The sequence below is a fragment of the Xenopus laevis genome, chromosome 6L (assembly GCF_017654675.1).
Source record: "Xenopus laevis strain J_2021 chromosome 6L, Xenopus_laevis_v10.1, whole genome shotgun sequence".
Classification (NCBI taxonomy): Eukaryota; Metazoa; Chordata; class Amphibia; order Anura; family Pipidae; genus Xenopus; species Xenopus laevis.
In genome coordinates this window covers 102,700,695-102,724,468 of record NC_054381.1, presented here as the reverse complement: position 1 = coordinate 102,724,468, position 23,774 = coordinate 102,700,695, and the positions used below count along the sequence as shown (strand labels likewise).

The window sequence follows — 23,774 nt, the reverse complement described above, 5'->3', positions numbered from 1 at the left end:
ATGGTGCCCTTTTGCCCAACTGTTGCCTAATAACAGCCGCAGTCTCTATTTTGCTTACAAGACTGTTTTACCAGTATATTCCCTGCAATGACAGAATGGATGCATATCTTCAAATGTGAATATAAAAGCAGTGTTGAAGGAGTTAAGCAAGTAAACACCTTACTCCCCCAGAGAATACACATGCATGCAACAGAATCAAAAAGTCAGTAGAATGATACTATTTTGTTCTGAACAAGTTTTCTTTTGGTTATAAGTTCCATGTTCATGGTTGAACAGTTTCTGCTCGGATATTATTGTATCAAAAAGTTCTCTGGCAATTCTGTGTCAATTACAAAGAATGAAACCCACTTTGTCATGCTGAATGTACCGTTCATTCTTGGGCTTAGCAGCATTTTTCTTTGTAAGGAATACAGATTTAAATAGTTCTATATCACTGCATATATCCCCCTCTGAATCTCTATGCAAAGAAATAGTTCTTCATTTAGCATGAACGCTAGTAGAGAATATTTTGTATAGCACCCATTGCAGAGCTTTGCTCAAATTGTATTGTAGAACACAACTCGGTGCCAGATGGAATTTATTAGATACAGAAATTGATATACAGTTATTGAATGCACTGGGCATCAATCTCACTTCATATACACAAATATCTAGGGAAGAATGATTTGTGTTTGGAAAGAAGGCATTTAGCAAATTTCCTTGGCACAAAATAAATAAATACTAGTTGGTTACTCGTTTGTTTTACAGCACAGCAAAAAATGAACTAAAAACTTTTAAAGGGAGAGTGCCAAACTGTATATCAAGGTATTTTACAAAATATAGTTACAGAAAAATACAAAGGGGCAGATTTACAAAAGGGCGAATTTGTCGACAGCGACCGATTCACACCCATCGCTACACTTTGCCAGGCGCAAATGCGCTCAGACTACACAAATTGACTAAAACGTGGAGTTTCGTTGTGGGCATTGAACGCTGGCAACTTTTCGCTAGCATTACTGCAATGCAAGAATTCGAAAGTGAAGATGTGCTAGCGTTCAATTCTGCCCGGTGAAACTTCGCTAGGGATCTTGCGCTCATGTCAATTTACATAGGGTGGGAAATTTAAAGTTGTATGGACGTCTTTATGTTAAATGTTGGTGCATATACCTACAAATTACACTTTTTAAAAACACATGTCCAGAGAACCTTAATAAAGACAATAGAGTTATTTTAATGCCCACAGTAAAATTAATGTTCCATATGTTTGTAAATGTATGGGGAAAACCAATTACCCAAAAAAAGTTAAGGTTAGGTATTTTTCAGGCAATCAGGCTGAAAGCCTTCGATGCATTTTCGGCTTACAGAATATAATATAAGCAACAGAAGAGGAAGATCTAGCTACTTTAATGCACTTCACCTGGTCTGAGGTGGTGAAGGCAACTCTGGCAAAAGAGGTAACGTTCAGTAAAAGCCACACTTTAGTGAATATGTGGAGTAACAACCATTCACCAGAGTGAAAAGTCACCTGGCGCTAAGAATGCGAATGACCACTAGCCAATTGGCGCCTGGGCCTATAAGTAAATCGGTGATGTGGGTGGTAACGCTAGTGAATTGTCGCTTTGCCCTTTAGTAAATCTGCCCAAGGGGTTCCTGTAGCTAAGGCAAACAAATATAAAACCTTATGATTGGGGTGCCCTTTTGGAAGATTGGTATCTACCAGTAGATCATAAGTTGATGACTAACAGATCCCATCAGTCCATTATTGTTGACAGTATCTCCATAAGATCACCATTCTTTATACCTTCCATACTCTGAAGTTTGGGGGGGAAATGGCTTTTAAGAGTGTTATTGAGTAAAACATCTCAAAGTAATACAATGAACTTCAAGTGATTATGATACAATAACTTATCTGAAACTAGTTCCACATTGCTAAACTTTGATCACTACTGCCTTACGATGAATGTGAAATGATAGTGTGAAGAGGGTTTAGTTGTTCATTCTATTTTTATAGGGCATGTAAGTACTCACCTCATTCCCTCAGTGGAGTAGTTCTGATGATTTCTGTAAAGCTGAGGAACACCAAGCAAGGCCTCGGTGAAAACAGCAAGGAAGCCCAATATCTCTACAAAAAGTGGAGAGTCTAGGAGGAGATAAGTGATGTATCCTGTCACACCGGTGAAGGCCAGAACACACTGTATAAAGTCTATGAATCTGGTCCAGTGCCAAAAGAAAGCTGTATCAAAATCTGTAATAACAAAAACAAGACTCATTAGACATGCATGTAACAAGTAATAAGACTATGCACATACAAAGCAGAGCTGTGGAGTCGGAGTCGTGGAGTCGTAAGAGATTTTGGGTATCTGGAGTCTGAGTCGTCAAAAATATACAGACTCAGACTCCTAATAACTTTGAATACAAGCACTGAAAATAGATTAAAGAGCTTCTATTAAACAGGATATGGTTTCTAAGAACAATACTTTAGTTAACTATTGTATTGTAATGATTGTATTTAACAGCTATTCTACAGCTATATGCCAGGTTCAATTAATATAGAAGTTGTTTCTGGTTTTCCAATTGGTTTTTGGTTTATGTAGTTTAAATTTGATTTTGTTTTAGAATTACAAAAGGATGTGGTTTATATTTTTGAGCTTTGGCAGTGATAAAATGCCTTATATGTTGTGTACTTAACTTCCTACAATCAACATAAAAAATAAATTAGGAACAGCAACAGAAAATCAAAAGCTTTTTAAAGTAATTAACATATAATATACTGTTAGCATGCACTGGTAAAAACTTTGTGTTATAAATAAGCTCCTGTGTAGCCATGGGGGCACCAATAAAAAAAACGAGAAAGGCACAGGTTACACAGCACATAGACAACCCCTGTCCAACAGAATGATGATTTTTTTATCTGCTTTTTAACCTGTGCCTTTTCTCATTTGTTCCAGCTTGAATGACTGCCCCCTTAAACTATAGTAGTCTTTCGGAAGCAAACACACAGCGTTTACCAGTGAGAAGCAACAGTATATTATATTTTAATTACTTTGATACACTTTCAGTTTTTGGTGTTAATGTTCCTTTAAAAAATAGAGATGTTGAAAGTACAGGTATGGGACCTGTTAACCAGAGTGTTCGGGACCTGGGGTTTTCCGGATAATGGATCTTTCCATAATTTGGGTCTTCATGCTATAAGTCTACTAAAAAATCATTTAAACATTAAATAAACCCAATAGGCTAGTTTTCCTTCCAATAAGAATTAATTATATGTTAGTTGGGATCAATTACAAGCTACTGTTGTATTATTACAGAGAGAAAATGGAAATCATTTTTAAAAATTTGGATTATTTGGATAAAATGGAGTCTATGGGAGGCAGCCTTTCCTTAATTTGGAGCTTTACATGTTTCCAGATAACGGATCCAATACCTGTACCATAAACAAATGATTTATGTATCAACTCCACAGCCCTGACACACAGTGATGTTTATTTTTGACAAATGTGTCAACAACTTGTTCATATATATGCTATATTTCTAAATAGTAAAAATAAAAAATACAGCAACACATCTCCGAATTGGCAGCTTGTATATATATATCGTGTATATGATGCCCTTTCAAAGTTTGGTGTTACTGGCCCTTTAAGCTGGCTAATTGTAACCAATTGAATATCATCCTCTTTAAATGTGTGAAATTATAGGTGAATTGGTTATAGTAATATATACTTAGGTACACCAACGTGTTTATCAGTCCTTCTAATACAAATAATGGCTTATATACTAAGGTGTGCGCAGACACAAACATTTTAGTCAACTTGTAATTTTTTTTTAGCCAGAATTCAACACTGTGTGTCACAGCTATTTGGTTTTAGGCCAAATCCAAAAATCATGGATTCAGTGTACCCCTATGAATAACCTAACAGTCAAGTGTCTAAATAACTGCTTATGCAACACAGAAGTGCACTATGAAGTATCATGTATCACCAAGCATTAGATTCAAAACAATGCAATTTGGTTTTTTGCTCAGCACTTAAAAATAATTATGTTCACCAGGCTGGATAATGGTATGAATTAAACTCATGTGACCTTCAGGGGAGAACAGCTACTTTGGGTTACATGTTCTACAAATAAAATAATTATTTCATATCTCATTCAGTGCAATCTTCAGCTGCTGCAAGGCTTGGAAGCACAAAAGAACAATTACATTCTATCACCTTGGATGCTTTGGGTGGTCCAATTATTGCCAGTACACACATAAACTAATACAACAGAGAACGTTGGGGAATAAGAATAGCTTGAAAAACGCATGAAGGAAAGAATTGAAAGAGAATTTGGATAAGAAATAAGAGTAAACAAGGGGGGGAAAAAGAGAAGCATGAAAGAGAGAAGACTTAAAGGGATTCTGTCAAGATTTTTATGGTGCAGTTTCAAAATTATACTGTTTACACTGCAAATAATTCACTCTACCATGTAAAATGTCATTCCTAACCCAACAAGTGTATATTTTTATAGTTGTAATATTGGTGTGTAGGTAGGCAGCCGTCTTAGGCCATTTTGCCTGGTCATGTGCTTTCACAATGAGCCAGCACTTTAGGATGGAACGGCTTTCTGGCAGGCTGTTGTTTCTCCTACTCAATGTAACTGAATGGGGTCACAGTGGGACATGGATTTCACTATTGAGTGCTGTTAGTTCTTAGATCTAACAGGGAGCTGTTATCTTGTTACCTTCCCATTGTTCTGCTGATGGGCTGCTGCAGGGGAAGGGAGGGGGTGATATCAAGCCAACTTGCAGTGCAGTAGTAAAGCGTGACTGAAGTTTATCAGAGCACAAGTCACATGACAGGGACAATTGGGAAACTGACAATATGTTTTCAGATTTGAAAATTAAATATAAAAAAAATCTGTTTGCTATTTTGAAAAACCGATTTCAGTGCTGGAGCAGCACTATTAACTGATGCATTTTGAAAAAAACATGTTTTTCCAAGATAGTATCCCTTTAATAATTCTATCTCCTATCTAATTTCTCAGTCTAAAAAGACATACGTTTAAAGGCACCATGGGGATGTTAGTAATATGATGAAGAGAAAAATGATTGAAATCATTCATATTAAAGGGTGATGAAACCATAGACTTTACAAACAGAATTACTTTAGCAATAAGGCTGCAATATAAGACTGCATTGAAACAGTCCAGAACAATTGGTCCATGACTTGGGTACTGCCACTGCGGTACAAATTAAGGCGTGGCAAGCCACCCAGCTGCCTCTAAAATTTTTCTGAAGATTGTAGAATTGAGCGCTCGGGTGATTCCACTGCTTAAATCTCCTTCACGCCAAGTCCCAAAACTGGAGGAAGGGAGGTGTAGGCAAGCAAGTGGGAGTGTGAGATGGACCATCCAACGGGTTTGCCATGGGGCTCCTTACTGGCAAAACCAGGCCTGCACACTTGTATTACTGCACTATAAATAGGTTAACACCATTTGGTACACACTTCTAGTTTCAAATAAAGGTCCCTTTCATCCTTTCTGAGGCCTTTCAGTGCAATCAGCAGTATGGAGTCACAGGGTATGTTTAAATCAAAGAAAGAATGCAAATGTTTGAAAGATCCAAAGTAATGCCCTGATGTTCACACTACATTACAACAGCATGCTATCCGTCCCCTTACTCAACAAGAGATTAGTGAGTATGGCTTGTGCCAAATATACTTTACTCCTAATATTTTAATTTAGAAAAAAAAATTTTTTAATGTCTTTAGGTAAACAATGAAACCAGAGAAATTAGGCTTCTCCATGTCAGGTTCTTGCAAGGTATAGAATTACACAGAATAGGACACGTAATCTTAAATGCATTCTGCAAGGGGATTATCAGAGTACCAGTATTCACATGGAGCATCTTAATTCTCCCTGTTGCACTGTTTAGTTCTAGTAATAAAAATTAAATCAAGTAAAATGACTGATCAACATGGATGCATGCAAAAATCCAGGTATTCGAAGGAATGTAGATATGAATAGCATATGGATTATGGGAGAAAGTGTCAGAAGAGCTGCAGGTAATGGTTCTCTGATAACAACACTTCTCACTGGTCTACTATACCTTCACTTTTGGCTTTACGGTGGCCAGATCAGATCGGATAGAGGGCCAAAGACATATAAAAAAAAAAAAAATAAAGATTGCGGGAGTGATGTTGGAGAAAGCACCTTCTCAAAGCCAAAAGAAGTAAAGTTCTCCCTTAATCTATTGGCTGCTTGAAACACAGGTCAAAGCTAGCATTATATAAAGGATACATTTATTAGTGTAAATAAAGGGGCGGTTCACCTTCAAGTTAAAGGGGAACTATCGCGAAATGTTAATGGTCAATTCGAAGCAACGCTTTTTTTTTTTATATAGTTTTTTCATTATTTGCCTTCTGACTTTTTCCAGCTTTCAAATGGGAGTCCCATCTAAAAAAATAAATGCTCTGTGAAGTATAGTAAATAAGGCTCTACTTTACTACTATAAAAGTATATTGTTATGGAAATGGTTTGTTTACATGAAGCAGGGTTTTACATAAGAGCTGTCTTGTGCAATATATTTTTATGGAGACCTACATTGTTTGGGGGGTATAGTTTTCCTTTAAGAACAGGAGTTACATACTCAATGACTATTAGTTAAACAAATGCGTGATTTCTTCTTTAATGTCTATCCTGAGACTAAATTCTCCAAGGGATTCTTGGCAAGTGGAACTAGATACAGGTATAGGAGCTGTTATTCGGAAAACCCATTATCCAGAAAGCTACGAATTACTGGAACACCAGCTCCCATAGACTTCATATTAGTCAAATAATACTAGTTTTTTTAAAAAAAATTATTACCTTTTTCTTCGTCATAATGAAACAGCAGCTTGTATTTGATGGAAACTAAGCTGCAACTATCCATATTGGCAGCAAAACAATCCTACTGAGTTTAATTAATGTGATTTACTTTATTTATTAAGCATAAAGTACTGAGATCCAAATTAGAGAAAGATCCCTTATCCAGAAAACACCAGGTCCCAAGCATTCTGGATAACAGATCCCATGGATGTAAAGTATATACCATGTACTGTACATTGGTCTGTGCATGTTCCTAGCAAATACGTTAAACTCTCTTTCACCCATATAAGTAGGGTTGTCACCTTTTCTGGAAAAAAATTCCGGCCTTCCTATATATTCCCCTATTTCCCCATTGGGATCAACCATCATTTTTACCGGTCAGGCCGGTAAAATACTGGCCGGGTGATAACCCTACATATAAGATTATAAGATGTTTTAATTTTGAGTTCGTAATATGAAAAACAAGTAATCAGTCTGAGAAGCACCAGATTTTCTGGTGTGCCAAGAACAGCACAAGAAATTTTGTAGATTTCAATCAGTTTTTAGAGAACTACTTTTGCATTAGATACCTATCTGAAGATGCTAGGGATGCACTGAATCCAGGGTTTGGTTAGGGATTTGGGCAAAATTCTGCCTTTTTTTAGCAGGATTTGGCCATTTTTTAGCAGGATTCAGCCGAACTGAATCCGCAAATGCAAATTAGGGGCGGGAAGGGAAATCACATGACTTTTCATAAAAAAAAAAGGAAGTAATTTTTCCCCCACTTTTTCCTTTCCCGGAAAGGAAAATGTTTGGTTTGGTATTTGCCCGAATCTTTCAAGAAGGTTTGGGGATTCGACCAAATCCCAAATAGTGGATTTGGTGAATCCCTAGAAGATATGTTTGTATACATTGATTTAATTTACATTTTGTTCTTATATTTTTACCAACCTGACAGACCAGCATCAACCACCTCATTGATGGCATCCACTGGACCTTCCTACACACATTATTCGTGGATGGAGTTTGGTAATAACACCATGACACTCCTGATCCACGCATTCCCACAATGCATAAGGTGGTATGAGGTTGGGGTTACATGCATGACATGCCCATTCACCTCTCCCTGTTAGAAAGGAGTTTTTCGAACCTTGTTTTTTTTTGTCTTTTTTTTTTTTTTAACTTTACTTCTGACAGTCCCATTATGAGACAGGGTACACAGGGTAATTTTCATTCTGAATCCCCAAATGCTCTTAATGCAAATAAAAAAACAAAATTAAAAAAATTAAAGCGGGGGTTTCTTTATTAGCCTTTGCAATTTAAACCATAAAACACATCACAGTCTTCGTGTTTGCTGTATGGTCCAAAACTATACTTAGCTTGCAAGTGCTGAGTAGAACTTTTCCTATGCAAAAATATATATATATATATATATATATATATATATATATATATATATATATATATATATATATATATATATATATATATATATATATATAGAACAGTCCTAGTCAGGTGCACTCTCTTCCAAAAAACATCCGCCTGGGTGCAGGTAAAAATATCACTATCAAACCCTCTCAACAAACCGCACTCCAAGGACTTGTGAGTTGTCAAAAATCAAAATGCCTTTATTTCAACGTTTCGGCTCTCACTCGTGAGCCGTCTTCAGGAAAGTCCTGAAGACGGCTCACGAGTGAGAGCCGAAACGTTGAAATAAAGGCATTTTGATTTTTGACAACTCACAAGTCCTTGGAGTGCGGTTTGTTGAGAGGGTTTTATATATATATATATATATATATATATATATATAGTAATGTGTATGTAAAAGGTCAGAACTACATGGGCGATTTAAATGCATTCCGACGCGAGCCGACAAAACACTGGTGTCAAGTCGGATGCGCCGATAATAAGGTAAGTCATAGAAATGTCGGGTGTTGCCGCAGCGTGCATCTGACACGACACGGCTGTTGGATGCAGACGCAACATTCAGCACCTGCATCCGACAGGCACAATGGCCAAAACCTATAAAGAGTTGGGTTATTAAAATGGCAGTGTCATTTTTCTAATCCAATTTAACTTTTTCTTAAAATGTCTGGACCAGAATCAGTAAAGGTGTCAATTACTTGGATCTGAACTAGAGCCAACCTGCAACGAGCAAGCATGTAAAAAGAATGATGTTATAATATCTCTGCCATAATAAGATGTAATTGAAGTAGAACAGGGCACACTTAGACTGAATCATATAGCTAACTGTCGCTTTCTGCCACACAGCTACATGCTTTAATACTCCACCGAGAGCGATGATAGATAAGCCAAAGCCAATAGCCGGCTGTGTAATCTCTTGTTAGTACTACATTTTATTTTAATAAAGAGAAAACAAAGAGAAAGAGCTATATCTTGTATTTCATGTCCATTGTTGTTCCTCATCATGGAATATTATGGATTAATTAGAAGTCACCATAGAGATAAATGCGTGGGGGAGGGATCATAAGAGTAGTAATATATCATAGGATGGAGGTACTGCTGTACCCAGCCAGATCGACGAGCCGACCGATATCCAAGTCTTCTGCCGATATCGGTCAGCTCATTTCCCACCATACATGCACCGAATATCGTATGAAAATTTCTTTCGTACAATATTATCTGTACGTCTATGGCCACCTTAAGTGACAGGTTTGTCTTTAAAGGTTTAGTTCTCTTATTAAAAATGTCCAAAGACAGAACCAAAACTAAGACTATCACTGTATGTTGTTAAGTAAATTAACTTGGGCTAATAAGTAACAGTTAGGATCTTATTTACTAAACCTAAATTTTTTTTCTGGTTGGGCTTTTTGGGGCAAAAACTTGAATTCTTTCAGATTTATTATACCTCAATGCTGCAAAAAAAACTTGAATTCGAAAACCCAGCATCTCAAACCTGTAGAGGTAATTTAAAAGTCAATGGTTGAAGTCCCTATCTTAAAGGAACAGTAACACCAAAAACTGAAAGTGTTTTAAAGTAATGAAAATATCATGTAGTGTTTCCCTGCTCTGGTAAAATGGATGTGTTTGCTTCAGAAACACTACTATAGTTCATATAAACAAGCTGCTGTGTAGCAATGGCGGAAATTGAAAAACGGCTAAATGGCACAGGATAGATAATGGATAACAGATAACACCATTAGACAGACAGAGTTTATCTGCTGTCTGCTGTGTAACTTGAGCATTTTCTCCTTTGAATGGCTGCCCCCATGGCTACACAGCAGCTTATTTATATAAACAATAGTAATGTTTCTGAAGCAAACACAGCAGTTTTACTAGTGCAGGGCAACACTGCATTATATTTTTATTACTTTAAAACAATTTAATTTTTTGATGTTACTGGTCCTTTAATTTGAAGATATTGTGGTCTGCGCTGGGTTTAGCACGATAACCCGAAAAAAATCGGGAGAAAAGTTTGGGTTTTCGCTTGATTTTATCAAGTTTTTTCTCGACCAGACGTTTTCTAGATATTTCATTGATAAATAAGATAGAATTGTGGGAGTTTGGTCGAGCTTGTTTTAAAAAAATACTAGATAAATTAGAGTTTTAGTAAATAATCCCCTTAGATTTTGGTCTAGTACTGAAGCGAGTTTTGGAATTTTGTCCTTCAAAAGGGTACAGCACGTCAGTGGCAACAAAAAAATTCCTTTTTTCCAATTACTTTCCATTTTCTATATTTGCCAAATTTTTAGAATACTGAAGTTTAAATTTTCACCTTCTAAAGCAGCTCTGGCGGATGGTGGGGGGGGGGAGTCGCCGACCCTGTAAACATTTCTAAATGGATACATTTGGTTGATATATTTCTTATCTTTGTCCCTGCTGAGCAGAATCCCGGAGTTTCATTAAAAGCATTTGTTAGAATACAATACAATAGTTGCTAATACTCCAGAGATGTTGGTGAAAAATGTATCAACTAAATGTTGCAGAATTGGAATGGTTCAGAATCTGCGCCTGAATTACTGAGCTGTCAGACTCAAACACCAGAGACCATTAAAGGAACATTAAACTTTAAACTTTTATAACAAAATTCTGGGAAACAATCTGAAAACAATTGAACCGAAAAAAGTGTTTGGAAGGTGAACAACCCTTTTAATAGAACACTGATTAGAAATAAAATGGCAGAAAAATTTAAAAAAAAACATTTTTTTTTACCTACAAATCTTTCATACAACACCCACTTTGCTTTGGAGACCCTAATAAACTTGCTAATATTTATGATTATGATTTACTTCCGTCATTTCAGCATTTTCCCCTGCAAGGCCTATCAGCACATTTACTAGGAGAAGGATTGGATTATAACTGATATTCCTGGGCCTCCTGCAAAAGACACTGGTTTGATCCCTACTGCAGCCTCTGATGACCCTGGAAAAGTCACTCAATCGCCTGGTGTGCCTATGACAGCTACTTTAATTGCTGCAAAAGCCCTGTAAAGTGCTTTAAGCTCCATGGGAGAAAATATCTAAATAAATCATTTCCTTTACTAAACAACCTATACACACACTTTTGATGAAACACCTTTTTGCCAGTTTGAAGATTGAAATAACCTCTGCTAAATTCAAAATAACCTAAATGCAGCAACTAGACACCTTCAGTGAAATACAATGTGACAGAATAAGCTAGCAAGCTCCAGCCCTAGTAATGCAAATATTATTATTCACTCCATCAGGAGCAGCTTTTATAGCAGAACACTCACTGGGGGTCATTTATCAACAGTGGGGATAAGAGCAGCTAGGAAATAACCCATGACAAGCAATCACATTTTTGCTTACACTGTTCCTGCATATGGCTGAAAAAAGATCTAATTACTATTAGTTGCAATGGGTTATTGCCCAGGTGCAAATTTGCCCAGTGTTGACAAATGAACTGACTTCCTCTTAAAGGAGAACTCAACCCCCTTGCTAATAAAAACCCCTACCCTCCATAGTCCCCCCTCCCTGCTCCCCCTGCACAGGTGTTAATACAAGTAAATGCCCCTAAACCGGTAATTACTCCTCGTTGCAAAGTCAGTGCAGCGGAGCACGGACGCCATTTTCCGGTGCTTCGGTAATCTTCGGGTCTTCTTCTGGCACTTCGGTAATTTTTGGGACTTTAGGCACATACGCAGTTGTAACAAACCGGGAAAATGCTCCAACTGCGCATGCGCCGATACAGCGCTTACTTACTGGAGATTACCGAATCGTTGAAGATGGCCCCTGTGAGCTCCGCTGTGCTGACTCTGCAACAGAGTTAGCGATAATGTGAGGCTAATGGATATGTATTTTAAATGCTATTGTTATGAAATAGATTAGTCTTTTTCAATAACAAATACATTGTCGACTTTACTTTTTATTTGACAATAGTATTGGATGTCCAGACTTGCATTGCTGAATAAATAATAATTATCCAATTAAGCATCTTCCCAGCTTTCATAAAATAGCAAGGACTCCAGAATTGGATCCATTGTGACATTGATGTATATATATATGCTTTGAAACCTGAACAGCTTTCCCAATTATTCAGTAAAATTGTACCATTATATTTTTAGCATTAAAGCGGTGTTTCCTCAACTTCGTATTTCACCCAAGCTTACTTCTATTCCTTTTTTCTGAAAGCAGAAGATATATCTTTCATTTTGGTTCTCACACTATGGAAAAGCTTATAATAAAGACTACATTAAGTAAAAGCAATACTAAAAGCTCTGTTCTACTCAGTAGATTCATGGCTTGCAGCATATAAAAGAAAAGGAAAGTCACAGAGTTAGCGTACAGTTATGCCTAACTTTTGTCATTCTGTAACATTGATTCTACACATTAACTCTATGGAACCTCACCCAGCTGCCGAGAATCCTAAATAAATCATGAATGAGTGAATATTAGTCAATAACAAGTCAAAAGGCATTCCTATCAACAATGACATAAGGCAACTGCTCAACAACTTGGATAATTTATATACTGCTCTTGCTGTAACTAAGCTAATGGGTGGGACATTAGCAAGTTAGATGCGGCTCACATACTTTGCTGTAATATCGACTTCAAATACTGATACTTTGATGGCTGTCAACACAGTGAAGCACAGATAATTTAATCAGAAATCCAGCAGAATAAAAATACTTATGACAAAACTGTCAAGTTACTTATTCAATTCAGAAAATGCTTTAGTTTACTGTAAAAAAAAGATTTAGATATTTTCTTAATTCTATTCTAAATTGTGGGTTCCAAACTCATTAAACACCCCCAAGAGATCACTTTCTCCATTTGTCCATATTTCTTATAGAAGAACTAAACCCTAATAAATATGGCTAGAAATGCCAGAGTCGTTGCAAATTATCAAGCACAAAATGATGCTTGTCTGTCATATAAGCTGATGCTACAGGGCTAATAATTACATTCTGATGTCAATTTTACTTGTTTTGGAGCTGCCATGTAATGAGAATCTCAATTAATAATTAATCAGCCACGCACCATGACATTTTTATACAATATACTGTCGGAAGAAGCGGTTCGTAAGCTCAAGAAACAGCAGCCGTTGTGAATCAGCAAAAAGAAGATGGTGCATATTTAGACACACAGGTTGTAACTGCTAATGGGCAGTGGTTGCCTTGGGCTGATAATAAGCCCCAAATGTAAGATGTGGCATTTCTACCCTTTGATAAGATCTAGGGTCTACCCAATTTTTGATCATTCTATTGTAATGTGTATGCATTATAGTGGAATCAGTGTGAATGCCAAAAGCTTATATATAAAAGGAACAAGTGTATAGGTTTTAAACAAATGAAGTGTAGAGGGCGTGAGAATGACTTAAAAGAAAACTAAATTTAAAATCATTAGCAGATGCCAAATGTTAGCCACCCCTAAGTTATTATAATCACTTACCCGATATCCTGGGCAGCAGAAAGCTGCACCAGCCCTGGGTATTTTTGTAGAAGGCCATCATAGTGTTCTTCCTCTTCTGTCTTCTTTTCTCAGGCATGGACAGATGCATACGCAGTAGTGTGAAAAGGCTGGCTTTTCATATCAAAGTCCGGCTTTCAATCTACTGCATGCGCCCAGACCGGGAAGAAGATGGAAGAAGCTGAAGAAGATTGCAACAAGGAATTTCTACAGAAATACCCTGGAAAGTGCAGTTTTTAACAAACAGGAGTGCTGCTCCAGGGTATCAGGTAAGCAAATATAATCACTGAGGGGCGACTAACATTTTGGCACCTTCAACTCATTTTAATTTTAGTTCTCCTTAAAAGGATTTGCATTTCTTTGCCTCATTTTATGAGGGGTTGTAAGCCAAAAACAAAAACTTAAGCAACTTTGCAGTATATAGTCAGTGGTTTTGAAGTTATGTTTAACTGAAAATTGCCCTGGTTATAACTGTAGAAACAATATAGTAGGATACAGTGGATTTACAGACCTTTGAAAAGGAAGCATGCACAACGATGGAATTTTAGCTGGAAAACTACTGACATTTACTACAGTGTTTGAAGGCTCCAAACAAGTAGTGCTAAAAAAATACTGCACAATATGCAATTACATTTACAGCTAACTTTTAAAATGGTAAATTAATGCATATTGGAGGGTAAAATAGAGTCATACCACTATAATGTATCCATTCAATGCCTACATAGTAGGGATGCACCGAATCCAGGATTTGGTTCGGGATTCGGCCAGGATTCGGCCTTTTTCAGCAGAATTCGGATTCGGCTGAATCCTTCTCAGTCCGAACCGAATCCAAACCCTAATTTGCATATGCAAATTAGGGGTGGGAGGGAAATCAGGTGACTTTTTGTCAGAAAACAAGGAAGTAAAAAATGTTTTCCCCTTCCCACCCCTAATTTGCATATGCAAATTAGGGTTTGGATTTGGTTCGGTATTCGACCGATTCTTTCACGAAGGATTCAGGGGTTCGGCCGAATCCAAAATAGTGGATTCGGTGCATCCATACTATAGTTACCTAAAAAGAAAGGCAGCAATTAACAGGGGTTGTGCCGTACAGGGTAGCAAGTAACAGAAGTCACTGATGTTTTACTGCGTAGTGTAAATATCTATTTTTAAGGGGCAGTATGGTTTTTATTTAATTATAAAGCAACAGATTATTGTTTTGTTGTACCTCTTTCCTTGTAATCAGTTGAGTTTGTTTATATAAAGATAATAAGTTCTGTATAAACAGTTAATAATACAGGGGGCGCTTATCTATGCACTCCCAATCGTATTAACAACTTTCTCTTCCTCCCATAATTTAAATTCAAACCAATTTGGAAAATTAAAGTTTGCTTTATTAATTAAACATCCATACTGCTGCAGGAGGGTCTGAGATGAGATTCACGGATAAGGACCCAATGATAAGACACTCTGAAGTAGAAATAAGAATTGGAAATGGACTGCAGATGATTATGATGTATAGCATGCTGCAATTGGACAAAAGGAAAGGCTTAAACATTCCTACAGTTGGCTAGGATATAAAAGAAAATGATGCAGGCAGAGAAATGTGGTCAGCTAGCGGAGGGAACCAGAGAACCCAATCGAAAATACTCAGTCCAGCTCTGAGAGGAAACTATTAGAGAAAGTCAAGATACTATGACATTATATAAAATGACACCAATACTGGGAGGTTCCAGAAATAAAGAGCAGGTATACACAAACTATAAATCAGGCATTCTGGCAACTGTAGTTTCTCCTTTTATAAAGACTAGGTATGAAATTGCAATCCATTGGAGAAAGTGCCTATGCAATCACTACCCAATTAGTCTTCTCTTGCTTGAAATCACAGGAAAGCCATTTCCCCATGCGCTTGTCTACAACTAAAAGAGAATGAACTGCCATAACTGCAGACAGCTAAGCAGGCCTATCTTTTCTAACACAAGAAAAGTACAGATTTGTAGTGGGAACAAGGTTTTTAAGTTTTAAAATTTATGTTTTATTACACAAAAAATTATAATATCCCTTTGAGAAACACTAATTTAAAGTGTAGAGACTGTTGACAAGTGGATACAGAAAGAAGACTTAATGGGAAAGAGCATTCCATTTAACTATAATGGAAACAGTATGCCATCAGAACATTATATAAATGCACACAGTGGGTACATAAGAGCAAGGATAAAGAAACCATAGACAAACAAACGCTAGCACAATGCACCAAATTACACATAAGTACATATAAAATGTACCTTTAAATATCTTCAGATCTTCTCATTTCAAGCAGTGACATTCAACACAGCGTGACAGACATCAAAATCCAGCATTTTAAGTAAACTATTGTGTAATTGTATGCTTCTTTACTATACCGCTAGATGTAGCACTGTACAGTTCCAAGGGCACAATAAACGTGCAGTACTAATAACACTAATAATTGTGTGCTCACACAGGTTGTTATGTGCCCTGCTTGTTCTTTTTCAGTTTGTTTTACAAAAACAGCTTCTGATAGTTCGTGATGGTCTGTGTACTACCTCAGAGATTACCAGACCAGAAATAATGCAGTTCTAACTGAAACAGGAAGAAGTATGGAGCACAAGAGAGAACTTTATCCTTAATTGGCTCATTGGTTTGTTTGTTTGCACTGCAATTCGCAGTATCCCAGGGGGCCCCCTTAGTTTTTAAAATAGGAATTTGCTATTTAGGATTACCCAATGGCAAATACTACTAAAAAAGTATATTATTATGAAAATGGATTATTTAGAGGGTTTTACATATGAGCTGTTTTATGCAATATATTTTTATACAGAGTTTTCCTTTAAAGTATAACTACTGACAAAAAGCTAGACAGGAACACCTGGAGGCAAAAAAACACTTGTAACCAATAGTGTATGTTCCAATTCTCATGCACCCCCAAAAAATAGTTCTGATCATTCCAAGATAAAAATTATTTTCCTTGATTTACATATTTGGCTCATCAACAGAGATTGTGAAATGCCTTTACTGGCATTTTTTAAAATCATGGTGCACCCTGATTCTACATGTATGTAGACCACTTAATCTAGCCTGCAATACAGAATGCTGACTACATATGTTTAAAGGAACAGTAACGTCAAAAAATAAAAGTGTTTTAAAGTAATGAAAATATCATGTACTGTTGCCCTGCATTGGTAAAACTGATGTGTTTGCTTAAGAAATACTACTATTGTTTATATAAATAAGCTGCTGTTTAGCAATGGGGGCAGCCATTCAAAGGAGAAAAAGCTCAAGTTACACAGCAGATAGCAGATAAGCTCTGTCTGTCTAATGGTGTTATCTTTTATCCATTAGTTTTCCTGTTCCATATAGCCGTTTTTCAATTTCCGCCATTGCTCCACAGCAGCTTCTTTATATGAACTATAGTAGTGTTTCTGAAGCAAACAGATCAGTTTTACCAGTGCAGGGCAACAGTACATGATATTTTCATTACTTTAAAACACTTTTTTTGGTGTTACTGTTCCTTTAAATAGTATTCCTCTGATGTAAACAATAAATGACTGGTTCCTTGAAAATCTCTCCTTCAGAAGGCACAGATACAGTATTTCATGTTCCAAATCCTCTTACTAATAAATCCAACATACAGAACATAAGTCCCCATATCCAAGGATTAAAGTGGCGCTTGACCTCCTAAGTAATGAAAAAGATTATTCTACATGAAAATGGTTTATTGAGTGTATGGTCTCATGTGTGAGACACTTCCAGCTGCTTTGTTAATACATTCACCAATATTGGTTGCAGGGTAGCAATCAAAGTTTAATGAAGCTTTGGTAAACCAAGCTGCTGGAATGATTTGGGGGTGGGGGGTGGTATATTATACAGAAAACAATAGAGCCCTGGGTTAATTAGGGCCAATAATCAGGTGTGAGATTCAGCAATTTAACTAAAATCTCAGACTCTGGGTCTCTCAACCAAAAGTCATATTCCCCACTTATTTAGCACATATGCACATTCGTACTGGACTGACGCAAAATCATTCCTTTAGACATGGATCATTTTCAGATAGCAATGAATTGGTTTTGTGAGGGCAGGACTGAGGACTATTAAGTTTACAGAGTGCCATCTTATATAATGACAATGGGGCAGTGCACTTGTAGGGTTAATACTTTTACATTCCCGGGAATGACAGCACAGTTACCAGTGTAATGTATTATATTCTGCTGCTAGCCATTAATGCCAACATTACAAATGTAGATATTCTGGCCACACATGAGAAGTGATAACAGAACACAATTTATGGTTGCCAGAGCTGTCCTTACGATCCTTCTGTGCTATCAAGTAAATGTCCTTGCCAGGGGAACAAAATGTTTCTGTAAATTAGGAAGTCCAAGTTAGAAATCCTCTCCAAGTTATTTCATATCCAGAGACTGAAATACTGCATTTTATCATGCTTGTGTTAGTCAATGCCTGTCTCTGGCTCAAGAATGGAAAGCTCCATGATGTGGCGGTCCAGTTTACTAACTGTGTAAAACTGATGGAAATGTTTTGGGCTGGTCACAGCGTATCCCTTAGTATATTTGCAGCCAAAGAAAAATCATCAATCCTACAGCATTTTGTAATGCACCTTAAATTCTTGGTAAATTGGAATGGCTCTGGGCATTCAGATGTACAAGAAATTTACTGTCATTTGAGCCCCCATGGCACATTATTAAGGATACACGGCAAGATGTAAATATTCAAAATAAATGCACCCCCTCTACTGTGCATTTCAGTGCAGCAACAGGGCCATATGGTTGCGGTATGACCACAAGTTAGACCCAAGTCTTAAAAATAGTCTGCAATCCAATTATGCTTGATAGCCAGTGGAAGCACAGTAATAGGAACCTTAACATATTTACTGAAGGTGAGGCATATAACTGCTTAAAATATGCTTTGGATATTTTAAAATTAACAAATCAGCAGGATGTAGACATTCGGGCTTTATATCATTCTAATGCAAATAGACTTGAATCTGCATTGTTAATGGGTATTTTATGTATTATTTTAATATTTTAGTTTTGTGTTCTGCAGCTCTCCAGTTTGGTATTTACTACTATGGAGGTAGTAACTTGAATGACACCCTGAAGCATGAAAAGGGGAATACTGAAAAATAGTTATAAATACCTCGCTTCTCATTGCACTTTTTTGGTTCTTATGGTCAATGACCCAAACACCAAGTGGTCATTTTATATGCAAGTTTAAAGAGAGGCAGATTGCTAAAATTAAAGTCAAAGTAGATTTATCAAAAATAAATCATATTGGGGCATAATAAATATGTCCCAAAATGTTAAGTTTCTCAGATTGCAAGATACTAAGGGTGTCGTTTTCAAAGACCCAGGAAAGGGGGTGCAAGAGTCCACTAGTTCTGCGAGTTTAGCTGGACTCTACACCTCATGCTGGATAAAAAAAATAGAGGCAGGCAAAAAGTAGCCCTCTCCCTAACTCCTGCAAGGGACATCACTGCATGTCTGAATGACACACAAGTAAGGGGAGATGCCTTCATGCCTCCCCCACTCCACCTTTGATTACTAGCGACACAAGTGCAGAGTTTAGTATTTGTGAGCAAAATTAACCCCTTTCCATAATGCCTGGCACAGGGTACTCCCTAACTTGCAGGTCAAAATAACATGCAATTTAGGGATGGAGAGGTGTGAGGCTTATACGGCTCCCCTATCCCGTCCCTTTTTACTATAGCACTGGCAAATGCAGCCAACACTATATTTATTGGGTGGTCACAGGTCTATGTGGATCCCCCTGCCCGCCCCTTATTACTACAGCGCTGGCGTATGCAGCTTTATTTTGTGGGTGGTTGCAGGTCTCTGCTGTCATGTTTGTAAATTAACCCTTACAACAGGCATGTCCAAAGTCTGGCCGGGGGGGCCAACTGAGGCCCGTTTTCAAATTTAGACCAGCCCGCTGCCTCTGTCATGAAATTAATAATAATGTGGCCCGCCAGCACAGTGCAATCAGGAATTGCGTAGCCGTAATATTTGGGCACATTAGTGAAATGATCTGCCACTTGGTCTATACTGTTGCCTGTGTGCTGAAGGTGTTAGTAATAGACACGTACTGGCACGTAGTGACACGCCTCTCTCTCATACTTCTTTAGGGCTGAAGGTGCAAGAGGTACTGAAGAAGTAGTACATGTTTGTTTTTACCTTCTTTTTCCTTAACAAATTGTTTGAATTCATAAAAAGGCTATAGAACAAGAAGTTGCTAATGTGCAAACATTGTCAACCAAGAGTTATGCAGGTACTGCCCTCTTATGGACTGATTAAAGTCATGCAGTTTTACTGCAAACAGGGGGAAAATCAATTTCTAGGAATTGGTGTAGGGATGTCCAACAGCAAGACATAGCTAAGAGGTGTGCCTGTGGCCCTTGAGTTACAGCCATCTCTAGCAGGCTACAGATTGTTTTGTTTTTTTTTAACTATTTTTACATTTCAAATCCTAAATGCAGCCCGGACCATAACTGTGCACCTGAGACACAGAAATAAATGGATTAGCTTCCCCTAGAAATAATAACAGACAGGCTGGAATTAGATCACTGACATCATTCCCAAGATATAAGTGCATTAAAAATGGAAAGATTAGGCCAATACATATGGAATCCAAATTATGCAAAGAAACCTTAAAATACAGATGGCCCCCATGGTTGAATATAGTCTGAAAAAAAGTCTTCTCCAATTGGCTTTCTAACATTTATATACAGTTTATACTTATAGATGTTCACCTTTGCAAAAGTAAAATGCAGTGAAACCACAATTTTAAGTCCCCTGATTTTAAGTTTTCCCGCATTTTACATTTTTTGATTGTGGTCCCACCAATTTATAATGCATTTCAATGGGTGAATTTCCCTGATTTTAAGTAATATTTTCCCTGATTTTACATCCAAATTTTGTCCCGATGTACCCAAAACTGCTTTTTTCCTCTATGAATGTTATTTGTGAAAGAAAAAGGTTATAAAATACTTATCAAATGTTTATTTTGCCATGGTTCTGCCTGTAAATGGTCAATTCCAATTAGTCTGCCCCATAATGTGACATTAACGCTGCAATGCTTAACCCTCGTTATTAACACAACTTGCAACTTAAAACTTTTTATTGTATCTCAAAGTAAAACAGACTCCTGTGCCAATAGATTTTCAGTACTTGAAGAAAAAGTTACTTTAACACGTTTCTCTGATTTTACATTTTCCCGGATTTTACACAATTATTTCCTGGTCCCATGAAAAACGTAAAATGGGGGTTCTACTGTACTTGTAAAGTGGAACTTTTGCAGATACACAGGTACTGCGTGATGGTGATGCTGACTGCAGTAAATTATGTCACAAAGTGTAAGGCCAATCCAAATGGGAAATTCTGACCAATGAAGAAAACAAGGGCAACCAATGCATCCCCCAGCAATCCATCTGGGGTTGACAGACCTTTATGCAAAAGCAACCTTTCTGTATTCAATAGCATGTCCATCATGCAGGTGGCTGATAACATAACATCTGATTTAGCCAATCAGATCAGTAACAAACAGTGTTTTATGTAAAGTGTTTCATGTGATACCCAATTCAAAGAGTGTCCAGGCCTGTAGATCAGCTACTTAATTAAGAATAGATCTTAAAAAATTGTATGTATTTTTTAAATTACATTTCTATTTAGTAACTGGGTAGTTCACCAGTAAATTAACTTTTAAGACTTAATTTAAGCAAAAATGCAGCCCTTAGAGACAATTTAGGAAGGCAGTAGTGCCCCCAGCATGCTGCGCCCTGTACTGCCCACTGGATTAAAAAAATCATGCACTCAGTAAGGAGGGCAGCATTATGATGGGCATCATCATCACGGGATGGTCCTTACCACTATTCTGCCACTCCTACCTGGTGCCTCAGAATGATGCACAAGATAGGGGTGGGTAGGGGTGCAGGCTGCGTTAGATTCAGAGCACAGTCTGCAGTTATCTTCACTCTGTTTTGGGGCGAAAGGCCTTCAGCTATTTGCACAATGCTGCACACAGTAAGCAAAGTGCAAAAAAAACGACATAACGAACAATTATAACGTTTCCAGTCAATGTGAGCTTCAGATTAAGCCCCTCTTCCCATCACTTGGTGCTCCCAAGGAGAAGATCTGACTCATAGTTTGGGAATCACTACTCTAAATCACTACTCTAAAGTGGATTCTGGCTCCAAAGAGCAGAGTATGGATTACTAGAAAGCATATTTATACAGGTTTTTAGAGACATTCTTATATCCTACACTTTTTCAGTAGATGAACAGTGTTTAATTCCTGTAGTTGGAGCAGCATTTCATTGTAAGTGTGCACCAGCTAAACACCCGTAGAAAGGCAACACTAAGTTAGCAGAGAAAGTAACACAAGTTAGCATTATTAACATAAAATATAGTCTGTCATTTGATGTAACTTTTCCTTGCAAATTTGCAATTTTTTTGTTATTTCTTAATAGTCCTCTTGAGATGACTATGATTATTAATTTCCTACATTTATCACAAATTAATACAGAGAGGTTCATTAAGGGGATTCTCTCTTAATTGAGTAATATATCACTTTGTTGTGATGCAAATGCCTTACTTTTAGGGGGAACATTCCCTTGCTTCAAGCAAGTAATACATTCACTTATGTTAGTGATATGAAATTCTGCTCTACAATTACAGTTTATGCCTGGAGTCTTATCATTTACAAGATGACATGCAATTTACTTTTTGTAATGATAAAAGAAACTCTACTTTGCATGGTAAGCCCTATACAAATGGATTATGTATTCCTTTTATATTGTTTTTCTTTAAAATGATTCCCTTCTGAATGCTAAACTTCTCTCCTAAGTGCTGCCTGCTCAGGTATAATAAATTAATAGTGCCTCTCCTGAGGTTGTTAGGAAATCGTTTGCATGCTTACAGTATAAAATATAATTACATTATGCAGAGAAACCTTTTCTTTTTAATTAAAACAATATGCATAACACATTCTTTTTTAAAGGCACCATAAGTCTACCGATAAAACGTCCTTTTGTACTACCAAGCTCTCGAAGAACATGGCCCAAAGTTAATTACAGATACCAGGAGATTCATAAATAAGAACCATTCCTATCAGAGCTACATCATGTGGCTGCTGAATAATATATAAAGGAAGATTACTGTAAAAGTTTTAGCTTGCTGTTAACAAAGTTATAAATCATATAAAAGACAAGTGATTAGGTGAGGTGTTTGCTGCTGGACAATTGTTTTTAAATGTATTAAATGCCTTCAGTAATGATTTTAGGAACAAAGAACAGGGAACCAGGTTTATGCAGATCAGGCAGCATAATCACTAGAGAGAAATTTTATTAAAGGACCAGTAACATGATTTTTTTTTTTAAAAAAAAAAAAATTAGTTTGTATATAATGGAAAAAAAACCACCAAGACATATTTAACATAGTTTACTGAAACTCCGCTTCTGCTCTTCTTCAGAAAAGGTGACAGGGCGACGATCCATCATGCATCGCTGGATTTCTCCTCCCTGGCTATCGCCCATATTCTACTGACAGCATGTGAAGGAGCGTGGGCAAGCAACAAGGGACACTAAGCCGTCCGAGGCACGGTGACACCAACTAGCCATTGGTCGGGCCACTCCAAGCAGCAGCAGCACAGGAGCAAGTGAACCAGGTGTCCAACAGCAGCAATAGCACCGGCAGTGCAGGAGGAGGTAGAGGGACCGTTTCAGCCTCGGCTCCCCCCTGCAGGCTGCACGTTCTCCCGTGTCTTCTTGTCCCATGCCTTTTGTCGACAGTGTCTGGAGGGGCGCCGGAGCCCCGGGGATTCTCTCCAGCTGTGGTGCCCGGTCCTCCCTAAGCCAGCAGGCCCATCACTAGTGCACCATTCAGGCTTTCTGAGGCGGCACTGCTGCCAGCTCGGGGCATATGAAATCATCAAATTCACTGGCTCTCATTGCAGGTCTCTACCAGCGCCGCTACAAACACCCTGCACTACTGCTGCGACTCGCAGTCAATCAAAGCAACAGCTCTTATTGAGTCATTCATTCTGGGCCTCAATCTCTTACTGCTCTAAAGAGTACTTG

General features: G+C 37.5%; 1 protein-coding gene across 2 annotated transcripts in view; it reads right to left on the bottom strand.

Annotated features, from left to right (window-relative positions):
• Positions 1 to 23,774, bottom strand: part of slc66a2.1.L (solute carrier family 66 member 2, gene 1 L homeolog) — an 82,790-nt gene that overhangs the window by 36,133 nt on the left and 22,883 nt on the right. For both annotated transcript variants that reach the window (XM_041565396.1, NM_001091364.1), the window contains 1 exon segment: positions 2,008 to 2,224. In XM_041565396.1, coding sequence (XP_041421330.1) covers positions 2,008 to 2,224 — 217 coding nt within the window.